We start from the raw sequence: 21,399 nt of genomic DNA, 5'->3' as shown, positions 1-21,399 counted from the left end.
AAAGAAAATAAGATTTTTTCATCATCTTCAATTTCATTCTCTTTAAATCATCTTTATAAGAAACTAGTAAAAGAAAAATAATGTTAAAATTTACTTTCTTTCTCTAATTGATTGTATATTATTTTATATCTGAGAACTTTGATATATAAATAGTCTCTTTCCCTTCATTGTAGTCGTTTTTTTTTCAACTTATAGTTGAATTTTTTCTCAAATTATTCTTTATTTTTTATATATTTCGTCAAAGCATAATTTTGATTAAGAAGACAAATAAGTAGGCAAAATCAGTACAACTTACATAGAAATTAAGAAACTGAATAAAAAATTAAAAAAATTAAAACAAATATTTTACACTAATCTATTGAAATCATAAACTGAATCTAACATGTAATTTCTTATATCTTTCTCTGCATTATCTATTTTATGCGAACTTGTGGATATTTTTATGGACATGTGGTAATAATTTAGATGTTAATATAGATTATAATTATAATTATTGGTTAATATTTTTTGGAAAACCTTAGAATCAAATAACTTCAGCTTTTAGAATTAACATGTATATTTTTATAGCTAATATGTTTGTAACAAAAATGGTGGTAAAATTATTTTTTCATAATAAAGAAAGTATTCTTTAAACATGTACATATACAATATACACATATTTAAAAATATTTTACTAGTATATTTAGTTTTAGTTATTTATATTGGGACCACTATTTTGTTTAAGAAATGTTTCTAATTTGATATCATGTTTGTTTTTTGTTGTTAATGAAAATTTTATACATAATTTTCTTATTTTTTATTTGTTTTTTATTAGCAATAATATTAGAATTTAAAAAACTTTCTTATTTTAGATATTGATATGGACCAATAGAATTATCATTTTTAATCTTATATTGACACTTTTTAAGGCATTTAGCTTCAAGTTTTATTAGTAATAGGATTTCAGACGCTTTGATTGTAAAAATAAGTTTACAAAAAAGCTAAATGATTTAACATAAACATATATATCCTATTAAAAAAAAATTTGAGTTTTTTCATTCATTTAGAAAGATTGGTTATAGGTTATATTAATCAATTTGAAATTTTTTATTTATGAATTATAAAATCTAATTTACAATCGAATTATATGGTTCAAAATTATAAAGATTACCCATTTTGATTATAAATATTTTATATATTATCTGCATAACACATATGATCCAATCTAGTATATATATGTAGGCAAACATATAAATTAAGTATGTATATGAGTTTACAATTCTCAAAAAAAAAAAAATTCAATTCTTTTCAAAAATGTGGTCGATTGCTTTCTTGAGGGAAACAACAACCATAACTTTCAGATCTAACTTCATTTTTTACATCGATTCATCTCCGGTCAACTTCATATTTCTAACTAAACTATTATATCCAAAAACTTTCGCTGAATAGTATGACGATCCATGTTGTAGACAAATTGTAGTATTATCACTAAAACTATAACATATATTATATATATGTATTTAAGAATAATTACTATTATTAATTTTATAAATAAAGTTTTCTAATGAAATCATGTTAATTCTAATCACTCAACTTATATGCTTACGAATATCTCCAATAGATATCTTATTAACTTTAAAATATTTTTTTATTAATTTTTATTTTAAGATAAATTTACTTTTTTATCTTTTTAACTTTATCTATGATTATAATTTGTTTATTATATTAATATTATATGATATAATTTAATCAATTTTTTTCTTTATATGTTACAACAGGATCGATTGACTTGGCATGTATTTATGAAGATTATATGAATTAATAAATTTAAAACGTCCAATTTTATATAATAAAATTAGATTCAAATACATAAATATAATGCTTTTATGAATTAAAAACATAGAAACTAATTATATGTTTTCTCCTTTTAATGGATCTTAATCAGGGTCTTAGGATAGATATTATAAAGTTATTGGGTGAATGTTTAATAATCGGAAAGATGTAGGTCACCAAAAATGAAATATTTTATCGGCGGAATCTGACCACTCAGTCATGACGACTATCTTCTTCCCACATCAAAAATTTGCTCCTTTGCAAAGCCCAAAATTACGAACTTTTTTTCGTTTCTTACTTTTTTGAATTCGTAAGAAACGATTCCGGTGAGAAGAAGCATTTCCTCATGAACTGATTCTATAATCCATCGTTAAGAGATGTCTACCACATTGTTCAGAACGATTCAGCCAAACCAGTTCTCGCTTTTCGGAAGCACCTTGTTAAGATGGAGAAGGAGTAGCAACTTCTCCGTGAGGTGTTGCGGAAGCCAAACAACGACGACGACCCAGAAAATTAAACAGCCTTCTCAATCGAGAATCGCACCAAAAAACCATGGAAGCAACAAGCTTGATGAGATTCTGAGAGATTACGAGGCTGTAATCGGCATAGAGACTCATGTTCAGCTCTCGACATTAACAAAGGCCTTTTGCAATTGCCCCAACAGTTACGGGTCGCATCCGAACACAAGTATCTGTCCCGTTTGTATGGGTTTGCCTGGTGCTTTGCCTGTTTTGAACTCAAAAGTTGTCGAATTTGGTGTTAGATTGGGTTTAGCTTTGAATTGCGATCTCTCTCTCAAGTCCAAGTTTGATAGGAAGCAGTATTTCTACCCAGATCTTCCTAAAGGTTATCAGATTTCTCAGTTTGATATACCAATTGCATCTGGTGGTTTTGTGGATGTGGATATTCCTCTTGAGTTTGGTGGGGGACACAGGAGATTTGGTATCACTAGGGTTCACATGGAAGAAGATGCTGGCAAGTTGCTCCATTCAGACACTGGAGATTACTCTCAGGCAAGGAGTTTATGAAAAAACCTCAGTTTGGTTTATTGTTAGGATGCTAAGGGTTTTAGGCTTTAGGGGCTTAAGTAGAACATCTTGTAGGAAGCTCATAAGACGTCATTGAAATGTTTGAATATCATGAATACTAAGCAATGACTGTATCATTATACTTTCACGAATCTTTGTCCCTGTGTCTTATAAAGCAGGAAAAAATTGATTTTGCTTACATGTAAGGCTTGCGATAACCAAAATGATCAAAGCAAAAATGGGATCATTGCTATGCAAACAGATTCTTGGTTTAGGTTTTAGGGGTTTATGTGGAACCTGCAAGATGTCTTTGTTTCTTATTTTTGGTGTACTCTATGGTGCAGGTAGATCTGAATAGAGCAGGAGTACCTTTGCTTGAGATTGTTTCTGAACCTGATATGAGAACTGGGATAGAAGCCGCTGAATACGCTAGTGAAATGCAACGGATTGTGAGGTATTTGGGAGTTAGTAATGGGAATATGCAAGAAGGCTCTCTTCGCTGCGATGTCAATATCTCAATCCGTCCAATTGGGCAAACTGAGTTTGGCACCAAGGTCAAGAAGTTTCCTTTACTGCATCAAATTTTGTGTGTGTTTCTTTCTTTGTCATTTGTAGATTCTGAGTTTAACCAGTGAAGGGATGATCTAATTCAATGCATTTTCATTTTTATCTAGTTGATGGTTTGAGTTTTTTGTTGTTTTCAGGTGGAAATTAAGAATTTGAATGCGTTTTCAGCAGTGAGCAGAGCAATTGACTTTGAGATATCAAGACAGGCACTTCTCCACAATCAGGGCCAAGCCGACCAGATTGTAACCGAGACTCGGCTTTGGGAAGAAGGAGCTCAGGTTCTAAGCAAAATAAACTTGCATTACGTTGCAATAGCTATATCTGTTTTTTCTTTGATCATATCCACCAGCAACTAACTTGAGTAGATGTTCAGAAAACAGTAACAATGAGGAAAAAAGAAGGGCTTGCTGATTACCGGTACTTTCCAGAACCAGATCTTCCAGAAGTGATCCTCACCCAAGAATACGTTGATAGCATCCGTGCTTCTTTACCTGAACTTCCTGAAGCAAAGCGCAGGAGGTACGAGGCGATGGGTCTAGGCATGCAAGATGTTCTTTTCCTCGCGAATGACGTCAGTGTAAGTCCTATTCGCTTGACGTTGATAGTAACTATCTTCACTAGAAGACAATGCTGAGAGCAAAAGAGTTGAACTTTCTCATCTATTTGGTGAGAATATCTACTTTTTGTAGCACAGCTAGACGTGTAAACTGTTGTTAGAATGAATGGCTTAGGTTGCAGAATATTTCGAAGCAGTCATTGGTAAGGGTGCTGATGTGAAGTCGGCGGCAAATTGGATAATGAGCGATATTGCAGCTTACTTGAAAAATGAGGAACTTTCTATCAACGATGCTAAACTTACTCCCCAAGAGTTGGCTGAGCTGATAGCTGCCATCAAAGATGGAACCATTAGCGGAAAGATTGGCAAACAGGTCAGTTCAGTTTTATCCAAAAATGTATCATCTTTCGTTTGGAATTGGATCAATGTGATTTATTCCATTTCGCAGATACTGTTTGAGCTATTGGCCAAAGGTGGAACCGTCCAAGGAATGATAAAGGCAAAAGACTTGGTTCAGGCAAGTCCATGCTATTCTACATAAATATGTTGCTATAGGGTAGTTGAGCAGGGTATCAAACTGAAATGAGTAGGTTTACCCTATTGTAAAGAAACCATGAATGATTTTTGCTTCTGTGTGACACACATTGCAGATAACCGATCCTGCGGAGATCGAGAAAATGGTTTTAAAGGTGGTCTCAGAGAACCCAAAGCAGCTTGAGCAGTACCGAAGTGGGAAAACCAAGCTTGAAGGCTATTTTGCTGGCCAGGTATGGCAGATACGATCCGTCTTTGCTTGAAAACTTGTACCCCGTGAATCAGTTTAAAACTCATATATTGCTTTGGTCAGGTAATGAAAATGTCGAAAGGTAAGGCAAACCCTGCCTTGCTTAACAAGATTCTCCAGGAGAAGCTCAATGCCAAGGACTGATTGAAGAAGCTCAATGCCAAGGACTGATTGAAGAAGCTCAAGTTATTTACAACTTTTAGCTTTCTGGCAGATTTTGATTAAAAAAAAAAAAAAGAATAAAGAAGCAAAATTGCAGATGAGAATAGTGAAAGTGTCGTCTCCAATTACGGTTAAGCTTTAAAGATTTATGTTGAAAATCTTCTGAAAAGAGTTGATTTTAGATAGATTGTCTTAAATGGACATTGAATTGGTACATGATGATTTTGACTCTCAAAGTTACAAATCCCCTTCAACTAGAGTGTTCTTTTCCTACCTTTTCTCTTTGCATATATGAAATAAAGGTGAACTTTGCAATTTCTATTCTAGTTATTCAAACAAGTGAAATTAAGGAGGAACAAAAACATACTGTATATAACTCTCACTGAGTCAGAAAAAGGAACAAAGAGAGCCTACATGTATACATAGAGAGAACATTCCTAAGTGATATAGTAATATATTCATGAACTCAAATGTAACAAGCAAATGGTACTTTTGATACAGTGTCATTATCAGGCAGGAACTTAAGCTTCAGAGTTCATCATGCAGGCGTTGTTGTAGAGGAATATTAACATTTGGAACTGTATTTCCATCAAACTGTTGTCCGAGTGGCATAGCATCATCATTTGCTGCTTTTCCAGCCATTCGAGCTTTAATGGCGGCAGTAGCCATCTGTTGCAGCCTCAGAATCCCTATGCGCTTTGAAACAACGTAAACAACAGCGCAGACGAAGAGAGAAAATCCAATTATGAGGATTAACCTGTTGTTGATAGTGCCAAAAAGAGTTATTATTTACTATTATTCACAGGAGGAGTTATTGATAAACCACAATCTGTTTTCTTTCTCAAGTACCTGTCAATTACGTCTTGACGTTGCATTGTAGAAAGTAGATTCCGGGTCCTCGACAACAAAGACCTGTGTCCTTTGTATTCACTCTCGGCTTTTTTAAGTACTCCAGTAGATTCATCTATGAATGTAAACATGGATTAGATGTCAGTTTTGATGTCTTTACTGTTTTCACTGAACACTTAATCATATCAGGTAATATTGGCACACTATGAATGACATACCAAAAGCCACGAGCGTGTTTGTGCTTCTCTCCACTTCCTGTAACCCCAAAGGTCAAGAGAGTATTTGATCAAACATTATACCTTTTCTTTATGGGTTGGTTTTAAGCAGAAAAAGCAAACAAGATGTAAATGCACAATACATTTTCTGACCTGAACCATCAGCTGCCGTGAACGCCTGAGACTTTCAGTTATGCTTTCAGCATCCGACGTCACGCCAGCATTTGCTCTACAAACAACCAAGAACAATAGATTCACCAGAACTAACATTTAAGTGTGTACATGTTAGACCACCATTTCAACAAAAAATTCAAATAATAAGCTGGGTTAAGCAGGATTGATGTAACAGAGTTTCCGAGAAGTACATACTGTCGTTTACGTCTGAGAGCTGTGGACTCTGTTCCACCACCGAGGAGAAGCTCTCTCTACAACCATTGTAAACACACTCCTTATACAAGATATTTCAAAGGAGATGGCTGCTAAAAACAGCGTCAGAGAAAGTGCTTAAGCCATGAGATTTACCTCTTCTTGAGCTGTTTTCCTGATGTTATTCTTTGCTTGCAAATTAGCACTTCTCAAGTTTACCCTCAAACTGACCACAAACAAATAAAAATCCAAATTCAATAAAAAGACAAAACATATTTATGTGAACATTACTTTTCACACCCTGATCTGAAAATTGCTTGACAGAGTTAATAGGATAGGCAAAACTCAAACTAATCACCCATTTATGTTTTCCTAAACCCATGCTTACACCAGGATTCTAACTTTAGAACAAACTCAATCGCAAAGGAGATACTTTAATACACTCACGTAGCATTGAACGAGATTCCACACTACTCAATGTGACTCACTAACACAACAGTTTTCTTATAGATTGCACTACTTTATCAATTGATGATCAACACTCATGTAGCATTGAACGAGATTCCAAACTACTCCATCAATAACTCACTATCACATAACTGGTCTTACAAATTGCATTACTCTATCAATTGAATTGATCAATCCAAGAGACTGTTGTAGATTCCACAAGCAGAAAGGAGCCAAATTTGATTTGAGTGAAATTACCTTTGATATTGATTCTTCCAGGTTTCAAGCAGTGACTGAGTGGATTGGACCTGGTCAACAGAAGGAAGCTGTGGAGCGAGAAGGTCGAGATTGAATTGCAGAGAATTGAGAAGAGAGAGACCATCCTGAGCCAATCCGTTGAGTCTTTGTAACGAAACCTTTCCCTCGCCGTCTCCTCTCCTTGATTTTCCGTACTCTTGTATCGCCATGATATGTTCGATCGTCTTCTCGTACGCATCTTCCCATTCCCTCTTCGTCTTCTCCACTTCTACAACAACCTCATCCATGTCTCTCACTGAGAACTATATAAAATCAGAAAGAAAGTAGAGTGAAATCGTAATTTGCATCTATGAATTTTTTAAACAAATACAGATCAAAGGTCAAAACTTTTGAGCATTGAGAAACGCCATTGTTTGATTAGAGAGCGTACTCGAACGATCGTGGCTCTGCGAAACTTCTAATCAAGATTCTCTTCAAAACCCACAAACGAAAACTCCTAATTCACCATTCTCTGCAAATTTGTGCCTCAAACATCAGTCATCGTTCTCTGCCGGAGCTCGGATCTGGCCTCTCGGTAAAGCAAAGAAGCGACTGGAGAATTTTAATTAAATGAGAAATAACTGAAAACGACGTAGTTTTTCGGTACATTACGTTGGGGATATGAGACTGGGGATATCGGTTATCTTTTTTTGTTTGGTTTTAATTAATATCGGTTATCTTTTTTATTATTGGTTTTAATTGATATCGGTTATCTTGCAATTGGGGTAAAGTAATTCAATCTTTCTTGGTGTTCGGAAAGTCTTTGATAATAATTACCACGTTTAAGGCATAAATCACTTTGTTTTACGTGAAATTAAACTAGTGACATTGAATAGGTTCAAATACCATTAGACCACTATCCACTTGATTTTTTTCAGGTTTTAGATCCTAAGACATTCTTAATCCTCCATTTCATTTGGATATTTGTTGTCTACACCGAATGCAACTATGCAAGATCTTATAAAACCATATTAAGGCTGGTGAAAATCATCTAAACAAAGAGAAAAAACGAGTCCCAATATTCGTTTTACGGAAAATTCTCATGGTTAAAATTTGTAACAAGGAATAAAGAAGTTAACTCGATAAAAATAAATAAACAAATGCAGAACAATTAGTACATTACAAATAATGTTTTGTTAAAAATATTACATGATCGGATACATGAAAATGACAGTTACACCGAAGACCCAAAATTTGTAATTGCTGCATCTGCTTGCAAGCCTAGAACTGCGTGCCGTTTGCTAAATCTCAAAAAAAGCCTCAAAAAGCAAACCGGCATGCATTCTTTCCTGTCCTCAAGCTCTCTCTCTACATCTAAACTAACTTGTGCAATTACACTAACCCAAATAGAGAGGTGATCAATAACAGACTACAGTCAAAGCTAAGGTTAATAACTAGGAGATACTGACTACATCTGTTGTACTCAAGCTTGAGGACGTCCCAAAATTGCGGTGCTTCCCATCGGCTAGGTTAGCTAGAGAGTAGCCTTGTTCATGGAGCTGGTTAATCAACAGAGTCTCTAGCTGACAAGCCATACTCTTACCTTGCACCACAAGGTATAAAAAACTTGACCCTTGCAATCCTTCCTTTGCCCTATGTGCACGTATCCGTCCTTCAAGATCATCCGTCTGCAGTTTCATAACAACCACAAATCCTCAGAATCATAAACTTTCAATCACTAATGTTGATATGGTAAGCATGTACATTACCTGTCCAATGTACAACCTCTTGTCAGGTCTCTGCATCACGTACACGCATGAAGAACCAACTGTAGATGGAGGCGGGAGCTCTCGAGCACCGATGAAAAGACATTCTAGAGTTACAGGCTCAACCATCTTTCTTCCACAGATTTTGAGTATAGCTTTTGCTAGTTCCTTCTCCAAGCTTCTCTCAGAGCTGACTGGTTTGTGGATCTGCTGTTCATTGTTGGATGAAGTTTCGGTTTTGTCTGGTTTGACAACTCCAGACGATGCATCTTTTGTATAAACAGAGAGGTAAAGAGCTTCGGCTCTCTGGATGATTGTCTCTGGAACGCCTTCTCTCTTAGCTGTTTCAAACGCAAGACTCTCTCTGCAGACTCCATCTGTCAATCTCCAAGTTGGCTTTGTCTGCCCTTCCACATTTTTAGCTCCCATGGCTTTGTAAGTGACGTTTTTGGCTGTAAGAGGCAAACTGAAGATTCCATGGAGATGTGTAGAAACAATACCCAAACAACCAGTTGCGTCAAGACACTCGATCACACTACCGGCAATACAGGTTCCTTTAGCTGTCTCTGTCCCTCTGCATATCTCGTCTATAAGCACTAGGCTTCTCGAAGTAGCCTGGCTTACAATAGACCGTATTTCCGACATTTCTACCTGATGGCACAGGAACAGGTAAGAGAGAGAGCACTAAACATTCCAGTTCAAGAAACAAATTCAGTTTGGTACATACCTGGAACGAGCTTTTTCCATCTACAGGGCTGTCATAAGATTTCATATGAAGCATGATGGAATCAAAGTGAGGGATATAAGCTGATTCAGCAGGAACCATAAACCCGCAGATTCCAAGTAGAGCAGCCGCGCAAATCGATCTGAGCAAACTCGATTTACCACCACCGTTAGGACCAGTTAGGAGAAACAGTGATTGCATGTCAACCGTATTGTGAACAGCAGTCCCAGAAGCTACATCAAACCAATAAGGTGATAGACCAGACAGCTTCATTCGACCAGCACCATCCAATGGTTTTGCGCCCTACATTATCAAAATACGTGAGAGAAACATATGAGATACAAGAATAAGACAGCCCCAAGCAAACGACCAAAGCCATGAGTTACCTCCTCTGTACTGAATCCAACAAGAGTTGGAAAAACCCACTTTCGTCGTCTCCCTTCACTGTGCACAGAACTTACATTAAAACTAAAGAAATCAATATTTACTTAATGGGAGCCTATGCTGCACTGAGACGGGTACGGGGTCGGGAAACTGGGACGGGAACGGGGACGGGAAACGGCAAATTAAAAATTTATAGATACGGGTACGGTATGTATACGTAAAATATATATGTATATAACAAAATAATACACATACATTTGAGCTAAATTTTTTTTTTAATACTTCAAGAGAGTTTTATCATTTCCTAAATCCACAAATATTATACTACTAAGGGAAATAACCACTCTTGATCATTAATATATACTAGGAAAAATTTCATATTAATATAACCCTTCCCAAATTCCTAGAAACGTTAGAGAAACGTTTCCGAGCTGTCCCCAATCAGTACCCGTCCCCGAAACGTTTCGGACGTGAGACGTCTACAAACTACCGTACCCGTGAGCATATTTAAGCACATACGTACCAAGCATGAGCAAATAATGCTTTTGCAATGACGAGAAGCATAGATGCAAAGACGAGGACATTTATTTTTGTTTGCAACTTAGCAGATAGCTCCCTCAACAGCTCCAAGACCCGGGCATTTGCGTTCTCACTAGCTTCATGATATCTGCGATGAAATCATGTTATGATATCAATACGTAGATACAGTATTATTGGATAAAAAATCCTTATGGAACGTACAAATAAAAGGAGAAAGCAACCTGACTAAAGCAGCTTCAACCTTTTGGGTCGTAAACCATTCTTCTCCAACCTTTTTGCCTTTCGAGTCCAAAGCAGGTTTCAGCTGCTTAATTTGGTCTTCCCCTGCAGTACCACCCCAAACAGATGGTGTAAACCGTTTCCCCTTGAACCAAACAGACTCATGTTCTCTTGCATACGCTATTTCGCCCTTCGAGCCGCCAAGTGATGAAGCCATGGCCTTAATTCTTGATATAATTGGGTGAAAATCCTCAGTTACCTACTCCGATGTTTTGTTTCTTGAGAGTCAGAAAAGATTAAGCAAAAACAATACTATTTACAGATCATCATTAAAGGAAACAAGGTTCAGTTCTTGAATACTTACCGCTAAAGATAAAGCCTCAGCTGATTTTTCCACTTGACTGATTTCTTCCTCTATATGGATTCCTTTAACGCGGCCTCGCCAAGAAGACTCCATATCATAAAAGAACTCGTTCGGGACATTAGCACATTTACTTACACTCTGATGACTTTCATCGTCGTCTAGAGAGATCATTTCACCAATTGACTCAGAAGCCCAATGACATTCGTTGACCTGGCAAGACCGAAAACTTCAACTTAATCCTCATATTCATCAGCTGAGGAAACCAGAAATTGTTAAAACTAGATAGAGACATTTAACAAAGCATGCAAAACACAAACTCATACTCGTGCTAGAATGCATAAACTTACAAAAGTTTCAAAGTCAATCTTCAAACCAGTTGCCACCCAGGTAGGCTCCATCAACAACTCCAGGATTTCCACAAGCTCGGGATGTCTATGCATATGTAATACTTCATCAAGCACATTTTTTATTCGGCAGAACTCAATGTAGTTGGCTTCCCGTTGTTCAAGAAGCTTCACAAGCTGCACAAAGATGTATAAAGATGTTAGGAGCAGTTTTGCATTATGCTGCTATAGTCACAAAAGAACCCAGTGATAAAGGTAATTGACTTAAACCTTAGCAGAAGAGACACATGTAAACTCCGGAACTGAGCATGTTATTGTGCTCATGAGCTTGCACGTTTCTGCAAATAACAATTGTTTGGCAGGAAGAATGAGAAGCCTTAAATCATAACAAACCCAAAAGGAGATAAACGAAGAAAATTCTTCACCACTGGTCAAATTATACCTTGAATTTTCAGAGCAATATCATAAGCAGGTGGGTTTAGAAGAAGATCCCGGACATACCTGGAAAGGACAAAAAAAAAAAAAACGCAATCAGATTTCCACTCAAAGATGATGCTTTGGAGAATGTAGCAAATTTTTCTTTTTTTCTTTTCAATATTTTTTGCTTACAAGGAAGGCAGGCCACTGCATGTAGATGGAAGCAACACTTTCAACAAACAAGGTATGCCTTCAGTGGGTAAGGCACCTAAATTACAACAAAACATATATTAGCAATCTTTACCATTCCAAAACTCCCAAACATCCTAGTGAAACACTGTGACCTATGCCAACCAATTTGTGTAGCCGTTCCAAGATGCAACGGACGTGGCCGATTTTCTGAAGGTACGTTGACATTTCTAAAGGAAACTTCATCATCAAGACCATACACAGCTTTGACCTGCGGGGAAAAAAAAGGTATACCGTTGTTTTCTCACCAAACTGAAATGTCTCAAGTAAATTTCATATTTTAACAGCATCCAAAGTCTGTAGTTGTGACCTTTGATAAGAGCTCGGAAAGAGCATCTCCTTCAAACCATTCAAAATTCCTGCCACTGCATTCTCCCCAGAGCAGACCTCCTTCCCCAAACTCTCCCCAGCGGCATGTCCCTGCATGGTAAAAAATTTCAAGAATTGTATCATCAAAGACCACAAAGCTCAAAAGTTATTTAAGCTTACACAAATCATGGTTAGTAGTTTGTTTATAATAGTCTCCTGACACATCAAACTGATACCTAGACCATATGCTACACGCCAACATTTTACTTATCTGAAAATGAGTACAATGTAGAACTGTAGAGATTATGCAAAACCTGATGCATTGTGCCTCAATGATGCATGTAAGAAAAGATGATGACAGCGATGGGTGCGGAGCTTAGTGACCAAGGCTTCTTCTGTAAGACCATCATCTAGCGAGTATGCTTTCATAGTCTCGAATATAGATATCATGCAATACCCCCTTGCTGAGCGAGATATCCCTGTAATTACAAAACAAAAGCAAATCATGTAACTTATGTACAAAAAAATGAAGACTTCAAGTGACTGACAACATAAGAAAAGACTCACTTACCAACAACAGGCATAGGCTCCGGAAAGTCAAGATCGTGGTCAGCACCAACGAGCCCATATACATAAGGACTTCCTGGATGGGCATGCCTAGACACTTACAAATACATGTCAGAAAGCTGAATGTGAAGGGAACAAAATGTCAGTGTGGTTTGCTAAGTAGTAGGAAAATGATTTTTTCTGCTTTGAAATCAGATTTTCGGATTCTAACTTATTACATACCCTGAAATAAATCGACCTTTACGAGAACGAGCTGGTGTTGGCCCCTGAACTTCCTCCACAATACACTACAGTCGAGAAAAACATGCAACGACAGTCTTATAGAACCGTTTTAATTCTACATGCTTAAGATTAAGAGAATGGAAATAAATTGATCACACTCAGCTCACCACTGAATAACCGTTGCGTGTTAGGTCATCCAAAGTCTGACGAAGATTCTACAGAAAGAACAAAGATTTAAAACTGGATCGAAAAGAAGAATTTGTGACAAAAGAAAGATCAATTTTAGACAATGAAGATCTGAAGGAAAGCGTAAGAATGACAAAATGCAGCAGTGGTCCAGTATATATCTACACCAACTTTTGTAAGCAATGGCTACTAAAGAAGCAGCTTATGTAATGTGCACAAGTTCTTCCTCAACAACTAAAGAGCTTCACATCTATCCTTTAATAAAAGAAAAGATTCAGAAACTGAGATATCTATCTACTGTATGAGCATACTGAGATCCTGCAAACAATCCATTTTCCCATAAGAAGGTCCGGCCTATCTCTTGTTAAAGAGACATATAAACAAAATGTCCACTTGAGTCATGCTATTCACATTAAAAAATAAAACAGAAGGACGTTTTTTTACCACAACTGGGCAACCAGCTTTTGGAACACTGTCTGAACGAAGACCACCAAATGGATTTAGACCAGCGTACTCAACGAGTATACATGCATCTATGCCAAGAGCCTCATAGAAGTCTCCAACCTGAAAAGAAAGAACGGTTGCAGAAAATTTCTTCATAATATGAGAGTTAAACGGCAAAATTCTACTAGTTGTTCTAAAGTAACAAAACTCATGGGATTAGGAAAAACAGCAAAAAAAAATCGTTTACAGAACTGTCCATTTTGATTGAAGTTAACAAAGATAACATAAGAGAGAAAGCGGCATACTCTGCAGAGCAAAACCTCGCGTGGAAACCTTGACTTGAACTGCAACATCTCCCAGTTGAGGTTTCCATCTTTTAGACTGAAACGTAAGAAGCCATTAACAAAAGATTACATAAACAAATGCCACAAAGTTACTTCCAACTAGATTGCTTAAAGCCTTACGACTTAATAAAAATCTTTCTGATTCTCAATAAATCTTCATCAAGGAAGTATGTTAAGTCTCCTAAGTCATTACTAAGATATACTAATTGCTTGTCATTCGATAACTAAGCTCAATTAGATCTTCTAATAGTTTCAGTTAAGGAACTAACCTTCCATTCCTCAGGCTGGGGTCCAAACCCAATAAGTTAGTGTACATGAGCCTTTCGATAAGCTGAAGAGTAGATGGTTTCTTACATGTCTGCAATCTCTGAAAAGTGTTCAAGGAAGATATAGAAAAACAAATCAGTATATCGTGATTGTGTGCATCAGTCAACTTCTATCATCAACAGTTATGAAAAAAAAACACACTCTTTTTCTTTTTATTTAACGAATGACTTGAGAAACATCACAAGACACAAAACAGCCTTACCTCTTTCCACCAGACCAAATGAGAGAGATCTTTGTCAGTGAGAGCATCACTTGGCTTGGTCTTAACTTTCCTAGAAGCCGTAGTGATTCCTTTCACAGCCTTTCGATCTCCAAGACAGTATGTCCTCACAGAGTACCTTGTATTGCTACTTATCAACACCATATACAATTTCACAACGGATTCTAAGAACAAGAAAAACACAAGCACTCGTACGAAATCGCAAGAAAAAAACAAAAGAATTTGAAAATTTGGGGAAAATCTAAGTCCAAAATTTCAAATTACAGCAACTCATGTCTACAAAATCTAAACTTGCACCATGTTCAATAACAAAATTCCTAATAGTAAAGCTTGCGAAAAAGGAAATTACAGTAGAAGTGGCGAGGGTTTGAAGGAGGAGTAATTGCGAAATGGCGAGCGGAAGAGGAAGGCGAAGGAACGCCATTTAGGGAACGAAACGACGGCGTTTCTGGTCGCAACCCAATGCATCCTCGTGCTCTGCTCCACCACAAGTGTTCGACTTTTTTTCTAGGGCTTTTTGTCTCTGTCTCTAATTCAGGAGAGAGTAGCTTCCCGCCAGAAGACGGAGACAGACGAGGAGTCACCGAGTCAGAACACGAAATTTCGTTTTTTTTGTTTTTTTTTTTGTCGGAATTATCTTCAGAAATTACGGCCAGTATCCTTTTTGCTTGTAATAAAGTTTTATTTATTTAATAAAGTTTATTCTATGGCTACATGTAAAATATCATTACAAAATAAAAGCGAAAAAAAAACATTACAAAATAGCAAAGTTGTTAAACCTAGTACTTGAGGCCTTGCCAAAATATAAAATAAAAAACAAATAACCAAACAAATTTTACAAAAAAACTTGGGTAATATTTTAATAGTTTTTGTTTAGAAAATTTTCAGTCTTTCTCTTGGAGAGATAAGTTTCTTGCAAAACAAAAAAGACGTCAAAGATTCGAAAAACATGATGGAATGTGTTTTCCGAGAACACTCAAATCAGAAAGCAAGTCCAAAAGACCACAAAATAAATGTTCGGAGACTAGAAAGAAGTCGAAAAACTATAAGAAAGAAGATAGACTGAGAGTCCTTGAGAAAGATGGATTTACTCGGGCGTAAGAGTGAGAATGGGCTTTTTGCAATGAAAAGAAAGAAAAAAAAGATTTTGAGAATGATAGTGCTCCACGGTTTAGGAACCACCGTGGAGGAGAAATGAAATGAAACGACTAGAAAGTTGGTCGGATTTGCGTAGAATGCTGATGTCGTGTCAACTGCGTGAGGGAACAAGTTTTACCCTTAACAAAACAAATGAAAGCCGCAAGTGCACAGCTAATCAGTTGTAGTATTTAGGGATCGAATCCACAGAGATTTGTGTGCCTAGTATTCTTCTACGGTTTTTAACTTTATGTCTAGACTAAATTGGTTTTAAAGGTTGGTTGTTTTTCGCGAATTAAACTAAAACAAAAGAAAGCAAATAAATATATCCTAAAAAGCAAGTAAAGAAATCGAATGAAAGACAAGTAAAGCAAGTAAAATATTGAATGGAAGGCAAATAAAGCAAGTAAAATATCGAATGAAAGGCAATTAAAGCAGGTAAAATATTGAATAGAAGGCAAATAAAGCAAGTAAAATATCGAATGAAAGGCAATTAAAGCAGGTAAAATATCGAACTAAGGGAATTGAAATGCAGGTCTAAGTAAGCAAATAAAAATCGAATGAATTGTAAACTATGGCTAAAAACGTTGAGCTTTTGGGAACTCTAAGGGATCATAATCGGTTTTAACACTAAGGTAGATAGACTGGGATTGACGGAGAACAATATATGGGTTCTAGAGCTAGAGTACGGCGGTATGACTACGTCACTGTCGTGATTATAACCAACTGTTTCTCGCAACCCTGACCAGTAGGTTTCCACTCTGGCCCTGGAAGGGAGAGAACGCAAGAGATGCACAAGACTCGTCAATACTCACGATCTCGCCGCAGGTAGGTTTCCACTCCTACGGAAAAATCGCCTGTTTCATTCTAGGACTGATACTTAATGAAAACTTTCGCAACACTAACTATCTAGATCAGATACTAGGTGATCAATCAAGCATACATGCAATAAGAACAAGAATAAACAGAGAACAGGTCGAAATCCCATATCTATAAACCTAGATGTCTTAATCGATTATGAGAGCCCCTTTCGGGAACCCTAAGCCCAACTCGGGATCTACTCAGACATAGCTGAGGTCGACATCATCATCGGTTTTAACAAAAGTAATGAAAAACAGTAAAGAAAAGAGATAAAGAAAGCTTCTCTATTGAAGAACTCGAACTTGAACAATCTTCTACAAAAATCTCATAAAAACGGCAAAAGGAAAAGAGTTTCAGTAAAGTATCAATTGTTCTCTCTAAAAACGACCTAAATGACATGTATTTATAGTCTTCAATACTCCATGGTCTCTAGGGTTCCGGAATTGAGGCTGAGAATGACTTTGGGCTTCAGATACATGGGCTTTAATTCGGAGATTGATTGCCGCGGTCGGGAGTGTCGTGACCGTGGGGATTGAGTGGTTGGCCGCGGTCGGGAGTGTCGTGACCGCGAGGATTGAGTGGTTGGCCGCGGTCGGGAAGCTTCTGACCGCGGGAAATAGGTTGTTGGCCGCGGTCGCGTGACTTGCTGGCCGACTTCGAGTGGCTCCGGGGCTAATGGAATATCTTGAGATCCAACTGTTGGAATGTCTCCAAACCAAGTGCATTTGAAAGCTGGTTGATTCTTCTATAAGTTGTCCAATTTTGAGGGTGATCAGACGGTGAGAAGGTCTTCGTCTCTCCATGAGAGTTCTGACGGTCTGCATTTATCCAAAAAAGTCTTTTTGTTCCATTTTGTGCCTCTTTATCCCAAATTACCTGAAAAGTCTTTTAAAATCCGGAAACATAGAAATCCTTTGAAAACCTTTGAAAAGGGAGTAAAAACACCTGTAAAAGATATTAAAGTGATCCATAAAAATGGTCAAAATCTGAAGTGTGATGAGCTCAGTCTTCAAAACACCTCCCATGTTGGCTCTAGAGAAAATCGTGTGTGCTAAAAGTTTGTGCACAACTCTCACTGCTGGATGAGTAAGAAGGGCTGACTTTGATCTCCCACTATCATAAACTCCATGACCTATTTCTCTCCACAAGTTAGAATCCGGTTCATCTTCAAGGTAGATGCCATCAGTGTATGGCAGCTTAAGAGCTTCACAAAGCTCAGAAATGGTGAGAGAGTAAGGCTGTCCGCGGATAGAGAATGACAAGATACCATCTGAAGCTTTGGGGTTCCTCTTCTTTGTGTGGTGGAGTGTAATAGTCGCTAAGAACTCACGGACTAGCTCAGGATAAGTCGGAAGGTTCAGCTCCATGTAAGGTCTCAGCTTAAGTGCATCGATGTACCAGATAACATCCTCTCTGATTCCAAGCATCTCGAGTGTATGATAATCAATGCAAGGCGTGGGTTTGATGTTCAGCTTCTTAAAACGTCTTGCATAGTCCACTCTCGGGTTTGTCTCCCTCCCAATGTATCGAATCTGTGGTGGCTCAGGGGGTGCTCGCGTTTCTCTTGAGTGCTGGAGCAATCTCATCACATAGTTTCTTCTTCTCGGTCTAGCTTGGTTCAGCATGTACTCTCCTAGAGTAGCATCATCGGGAATGTCCTCAGAGCTGCCACCAGTGCGACGGCTCCTTCGGAATCTGGTTTGGTCCATTTGTCTGCAAAATGAAATGATTCTTGGAAAAAAATGTGAATATGGAATGCTGATTTTAACACATTAAGATCTGTTATACTAATACTAGTATAAGGAGATTAATTAAAACCACGAGCAAGCAGAATCGATATTGAATCAGAGAATTCAAGTAGTTCATGACTAAATTCGGATTTTTGATGTTCTTAACATAGAAATCTTCTAAAAATCGGTTTTGATGAGCAATTTCCATGTAAATTCTAAAGATTACCCAATACTAATCACTAATCACACAAGACTCAATCAAATTCATCAATTTTGCTGTTCCAAATTCGATTTTATGAAGCATGTAGAATCCAAATTTCAAAAATCTCAATTTCTCATAAGCTAGGTGTTTAAAATCGATTTTTAGATAACCTAAAAGGATAATCTATTGTTCTTAAGCTATTTCCACCATCAATAGACCAAGATTTGGGTTTTTAAAGAAAACCCTAAGTTCTGAAATCAAGTAAAAATGGCGAGTTTGAGGTTCATACCTTGCTAGAAAGAGAGATTTGATGGCAGAATTGAAATCAGCTTGGAAAAAGAGTGAGGTTTGAGCCAAGAATCTCTTAAAAAGCTTAAGAATTGAAAAATTTGTTCTTTCTCCTAAATCTCCAAGTCTTTTGGAAGAGAAGAGAAGAAGGAGTTTTGATCCAAAAAGTTTGTTTCTTTTCTTTAAAAAGCGTTTTTGTAGCAAAAACGGAAAATTTCTGGAAATTTTTAAGTTTACGGGAACTTACCTTTCTTGTTTGCACATTAGGAAAGTTTAAAACTTACGGAGGATCTTTAGGAGTTTTACCGGGAACATTTCGGGAAACACCGGGAATCACCAGGAATCACTAGGCAACACCGGGAATCACCAGGTAAACACCGGGAAATCACCAGGCAACACCGGGAATCACCAGGTAAACACTAGGCAATACCGGGAATCACCAGGTAAACACCAGGCAATACCGGGAATCACCATGTAAACACCAGGCAACACCGAAAAACGGCAGAAATCTGCGGCGTCACCTCAACGACCAACGGTCGCGGTCACATTCACGGTGCCGCGGTCGATGCTTCCTTGGCCGCGGGTCGGTTGGTCGCGACCGCGGCTCTTCCTCCTGCGGCCTTTGTCCAATCTTCTCGTCTTTGCTGGGCCGAGCAGCTAAAAACCTACATTTTTCTTCTTGGTTTTTCTAATTTTCTGATTTTTTTGTGTTTTTGTTTTATAAAATACCTAAAACTTAAAAAGAAAAAGAAAGCATAAATTGTAAAAAGGAAAAGAAAACTAAAAGAAAGAGTACCTAAATGGGTTGCCTCCCATTAAGTGCTTTTGTTTTAAGTCATTTAGCTCGACGTAAGCATGAGGAATCAGGCTGATTTGAATGGCACTCCACTTGATGTGCCCTTATCACTTCTGGTCTCTGGAGGTTTTACTTCTTCTCCTTGAGGAGCCGTCTTCTTTCCTTTACTCTTCTTTCGGACTTTAATATTGTTTAAAACCCTTTTTGTGTTTTCGATCAGCTCCTGGATCTGGTCCTCACTAGTTTCTGTTGTATCTGGTGGAATTATGATCTTGATCTTTGCAAAAGCTTTCGGCTTCTCCTTTTCTTTCTCTTTTGGCATGTTTCCTTTGCTTGGAAAATCGTCCAAGATAGTCGGATACATTCAGGAAAACAGCATGCCGATTTGCGTGATCGATTACTGCTCCTACTGTAGCTAGGAATGGTCTCCCGAAAATGAGTGGCCTCTCCTTGTCTTTATCCATTTCCAGGACTTGGAAATCTGCTGGAACGATTTTGTCTCCCACTAGGACTTGTAGATCATGAATCGCCCCTTCAGTATCTTTTTGAGATGAATCTCCAAAAATAACCTTAACCGTCGATGTCTTTAAGGTTTTAATGCCCAATTTTTCGGCAAACGTCTTAGACATGATGTTGACATTGGCTTCAGAATCGCACAGGCAGTCTGATTCCTAAAATGAAACATTGGAAAACAAAACGTCCCAGATCATCGGCTTTTGTAAGCCTTTGAAACGGTGATCATTGAGGTACCTTAAAAAGGTGGCTGCTTGGGATCGATATCCTTGTACAGTGGTACAAAGATTGGGGTTTCTTCTTTCTTTCTATCGGTTCTGGCCTCTTCTTTGGGCAATGTGGTTATGGCGTTGCAAAATTTCTTAGGGTTATCTTCAACTCTTCCTGGAAGAACTCCACTTTGCCTCTTCATAGAATCGACTTTTTGGGCGACTTGCACATCTAACTTTTTGACGTGCGAAGATAAAGATTCAAACTTACCATTCAGATCATTGTACATGCAATCCACTTTCACGTTCACATCTTTAGATGCCTTTTCGTTCGTCATAACGAGTTATTGGATGGACTGTTCAAGTCTACCGATTTGTGAAGCTAGCTGGTTCGTCGTGACTCCCTGCTGTTGTACAAATTGATTATTAGAACCCGTAGCTTGGTAGTTATATGGCTGTCGCGGTTGATATGGTACTATTCCTCCAACATTTCCACCTTGAAATTTGTTTTGGAAGGATTTTTGCTGAGGTGGGTAGTACTGCTCTTGAGAATTCTCCACATTTGGATTGCGGTAAGAGAGATTGTTGTAATTTGCACTTCGGGAGTTGTTGTTGAAGCTATTGTTGGAGCGATTTTGGTATGGCACCAGTGCTCCTACGTAGTTCACATCTTCTTCTTGAAAGGCTTGATTAATGTGATCGATATCACTAGGTCCTTCATCTTCTGCGCCATTGTTGGTCTCACAAGCATGGATTGGGCGATTGTTACTCTTCAGAAGCTGGCTCACTATGTTCTTCAACTCGGTTATCTCCTTGTTGTCTGTTCCGGCTTGCTTCATCGATCTATCGTATTCAGGACAATCATTGCTATTGGCCTGAGCCAAATTTTCGATGAGAGCTCTTCCTTGGGCTATCGTCTTTTGTCCAAAATCTCCATTGCTAGCTGTATCAAGTGAGAGTTTGTATTTTGGTTGCAAACCTCGGTAAAATGTGCTCAGCAGGCTTGATCCATGA

The 21,399-nt window shown here is 37.6% G+C and overlaps 3 protein-coding genes across 5 annotated transcripts; 1 reads left to right on the top strand and 2 right to left on the bottom strand.

The window, feature by feature from the left end:
* Nucleotides 1-2,059: 2,059 nt before the first annotated feature.
* Nucleotides 2,060-5,158, top strand: LOC18013804 (glutamyl-tRNA(Gln) amidotransferase subunit B, chloroplastic/mitochondrial). The gene is made up of 8 exons (XM_006418699.2): nucleotides 2,060-2,825; nucleotides 3,185-3,394; nucleotides 3,545-3,685; nucleotides 3,781-3,984; nucleotides 4,139-4,336; nucleotides 4,412-4,480; nucleotides 4,614-4,730; nucleotides 4,811-5,158. Exons 1-8 carry the CDS (start codon nucleotides 2,190-2,192, stop codon nucleotides 4,889-4,891), a joined length of 1,656 nt encoding a protein of 551 aa, XP_006418762.1. The 5' UTR covers nucleotides 2,060-2,189; the 3' UTR covers nucleotides 4,892-5,158.
* A 96-nt stretch (nucleotides 5,159-5,254) lies between these two features.
* LOC18013698 lies at nucleotides 5,255-7,674 on the bottom strand. Its single transcript, XM_006418698.2, has 8 exons — nucleotides 7,475-7,674; nucleotides 7,045-7,346; nucleotides 6,496-6,565; nucleotides 6,343-6,398; nucleotides 6,127-6,202; nucleotides 5,977-6,013; nucleotides 5,759-5,873; nucleotides 5,255-5,666 (listed from the first exon to the last, which is right to left on the bottom strand). Exons 2-8 carry the CDS (start codon nucleotides 7,329-7,331, stop codon nucleotides 5,438-5,440), a joined length of 870 nt encoding a protein of 289 aa, XP_006418761.1. The 5' UTR covers nucleotides 7,332-7,346; nucleotides 7,475-7,674; the 3' UTR covers nucleotides 5,255-5,437.
* A 492-nt stretch (nucleotides 7,675-8,166) lies between these two features.
* Nucleotides 8,167-15,198, bottom strand: LOC18013697 (DNA mismatch repair protein MSH1, mitochondrial). 3 transcript variants are annotated; one of them, XM_006418697.2, is made up of 22 exons: nucleotides 14,999-15,198; nucleotides 14,632-14,779; nucleotides 14,372-14,469; nucleotides 14,064-14,139; nucleotides 13,759-13,878; nucleotides 13,296-13,343; nucleotides 13,129-13,193; nucleotides 12,911-12,996; nucleotides 12,654-12,818; nucleotides 12,341-12,450; nucleotides 12,136-12,241; nucleotides 11,974-12,049; nucleotides 11,807-11,865; nucleotides 11,635-11,702; nucleotides 11,368-11,541; nucleotides 11,021-11,230; nucleotides 10,659-10,915; nucleotides 10,421-10,564; nucleotides 9,900-9,957; nucleotides 9,517-9,816; nucleotides 8,793-9,440; nucleotides 8,167-8,711 (listed from the first exon to the last, which is right to left on the bottom strand). In XM_006418697.2, the coding sequence occupies exons 1-22, from the start codon at nucleotides 15,115-15,117 to the stop codon at nucleotides 8,478-8,480; spliced, it is 3,369 nt and encodes a 1,122-aa protein (XP_006418760.1). In that variant the 5' UTR covers nucleotides 15,118-15,198; the 3' UTR covers nucleotides 8,167-8,477. The 3 variants fall into 3 exon arrangements, with proteins under 3 accessions (XP_006418760.1, XP_024009620.1, XP_024009621.1); XM_024153852.1 differs by having other exon boundaries at nucleotides 14,632-14,776; XM_024153853.1 differs by having other exon boundaries at nucleotides 14,632-14,767.
* Nucleotides 15,199-21,399: the final 6,201 nt, after the last annotated feature.

Source organism: Eutrema salsugineum, unplaced genomic scaffold (assembly GCF_000478725.1).
Source record: "Eutrema salsugineum unplaced genomic scaffold, Eutsalg1_0 scaffold_4, whole genome shotgun sequence".
In the NCBI taxonomy this organism is placed as follows: domain Eukaryota; kingdom Viridiplantae; phylum Streptophyta; class Magnoliopsida; order Brassicales; family Brassicaceae; genus Eutrema; species Eutrema salsugineum.
The sequence above is the reverse complement of the archived record's forward strand: the minus strand, read 5'-3'. Positions and strand labels throughout refer to the sequence as shown.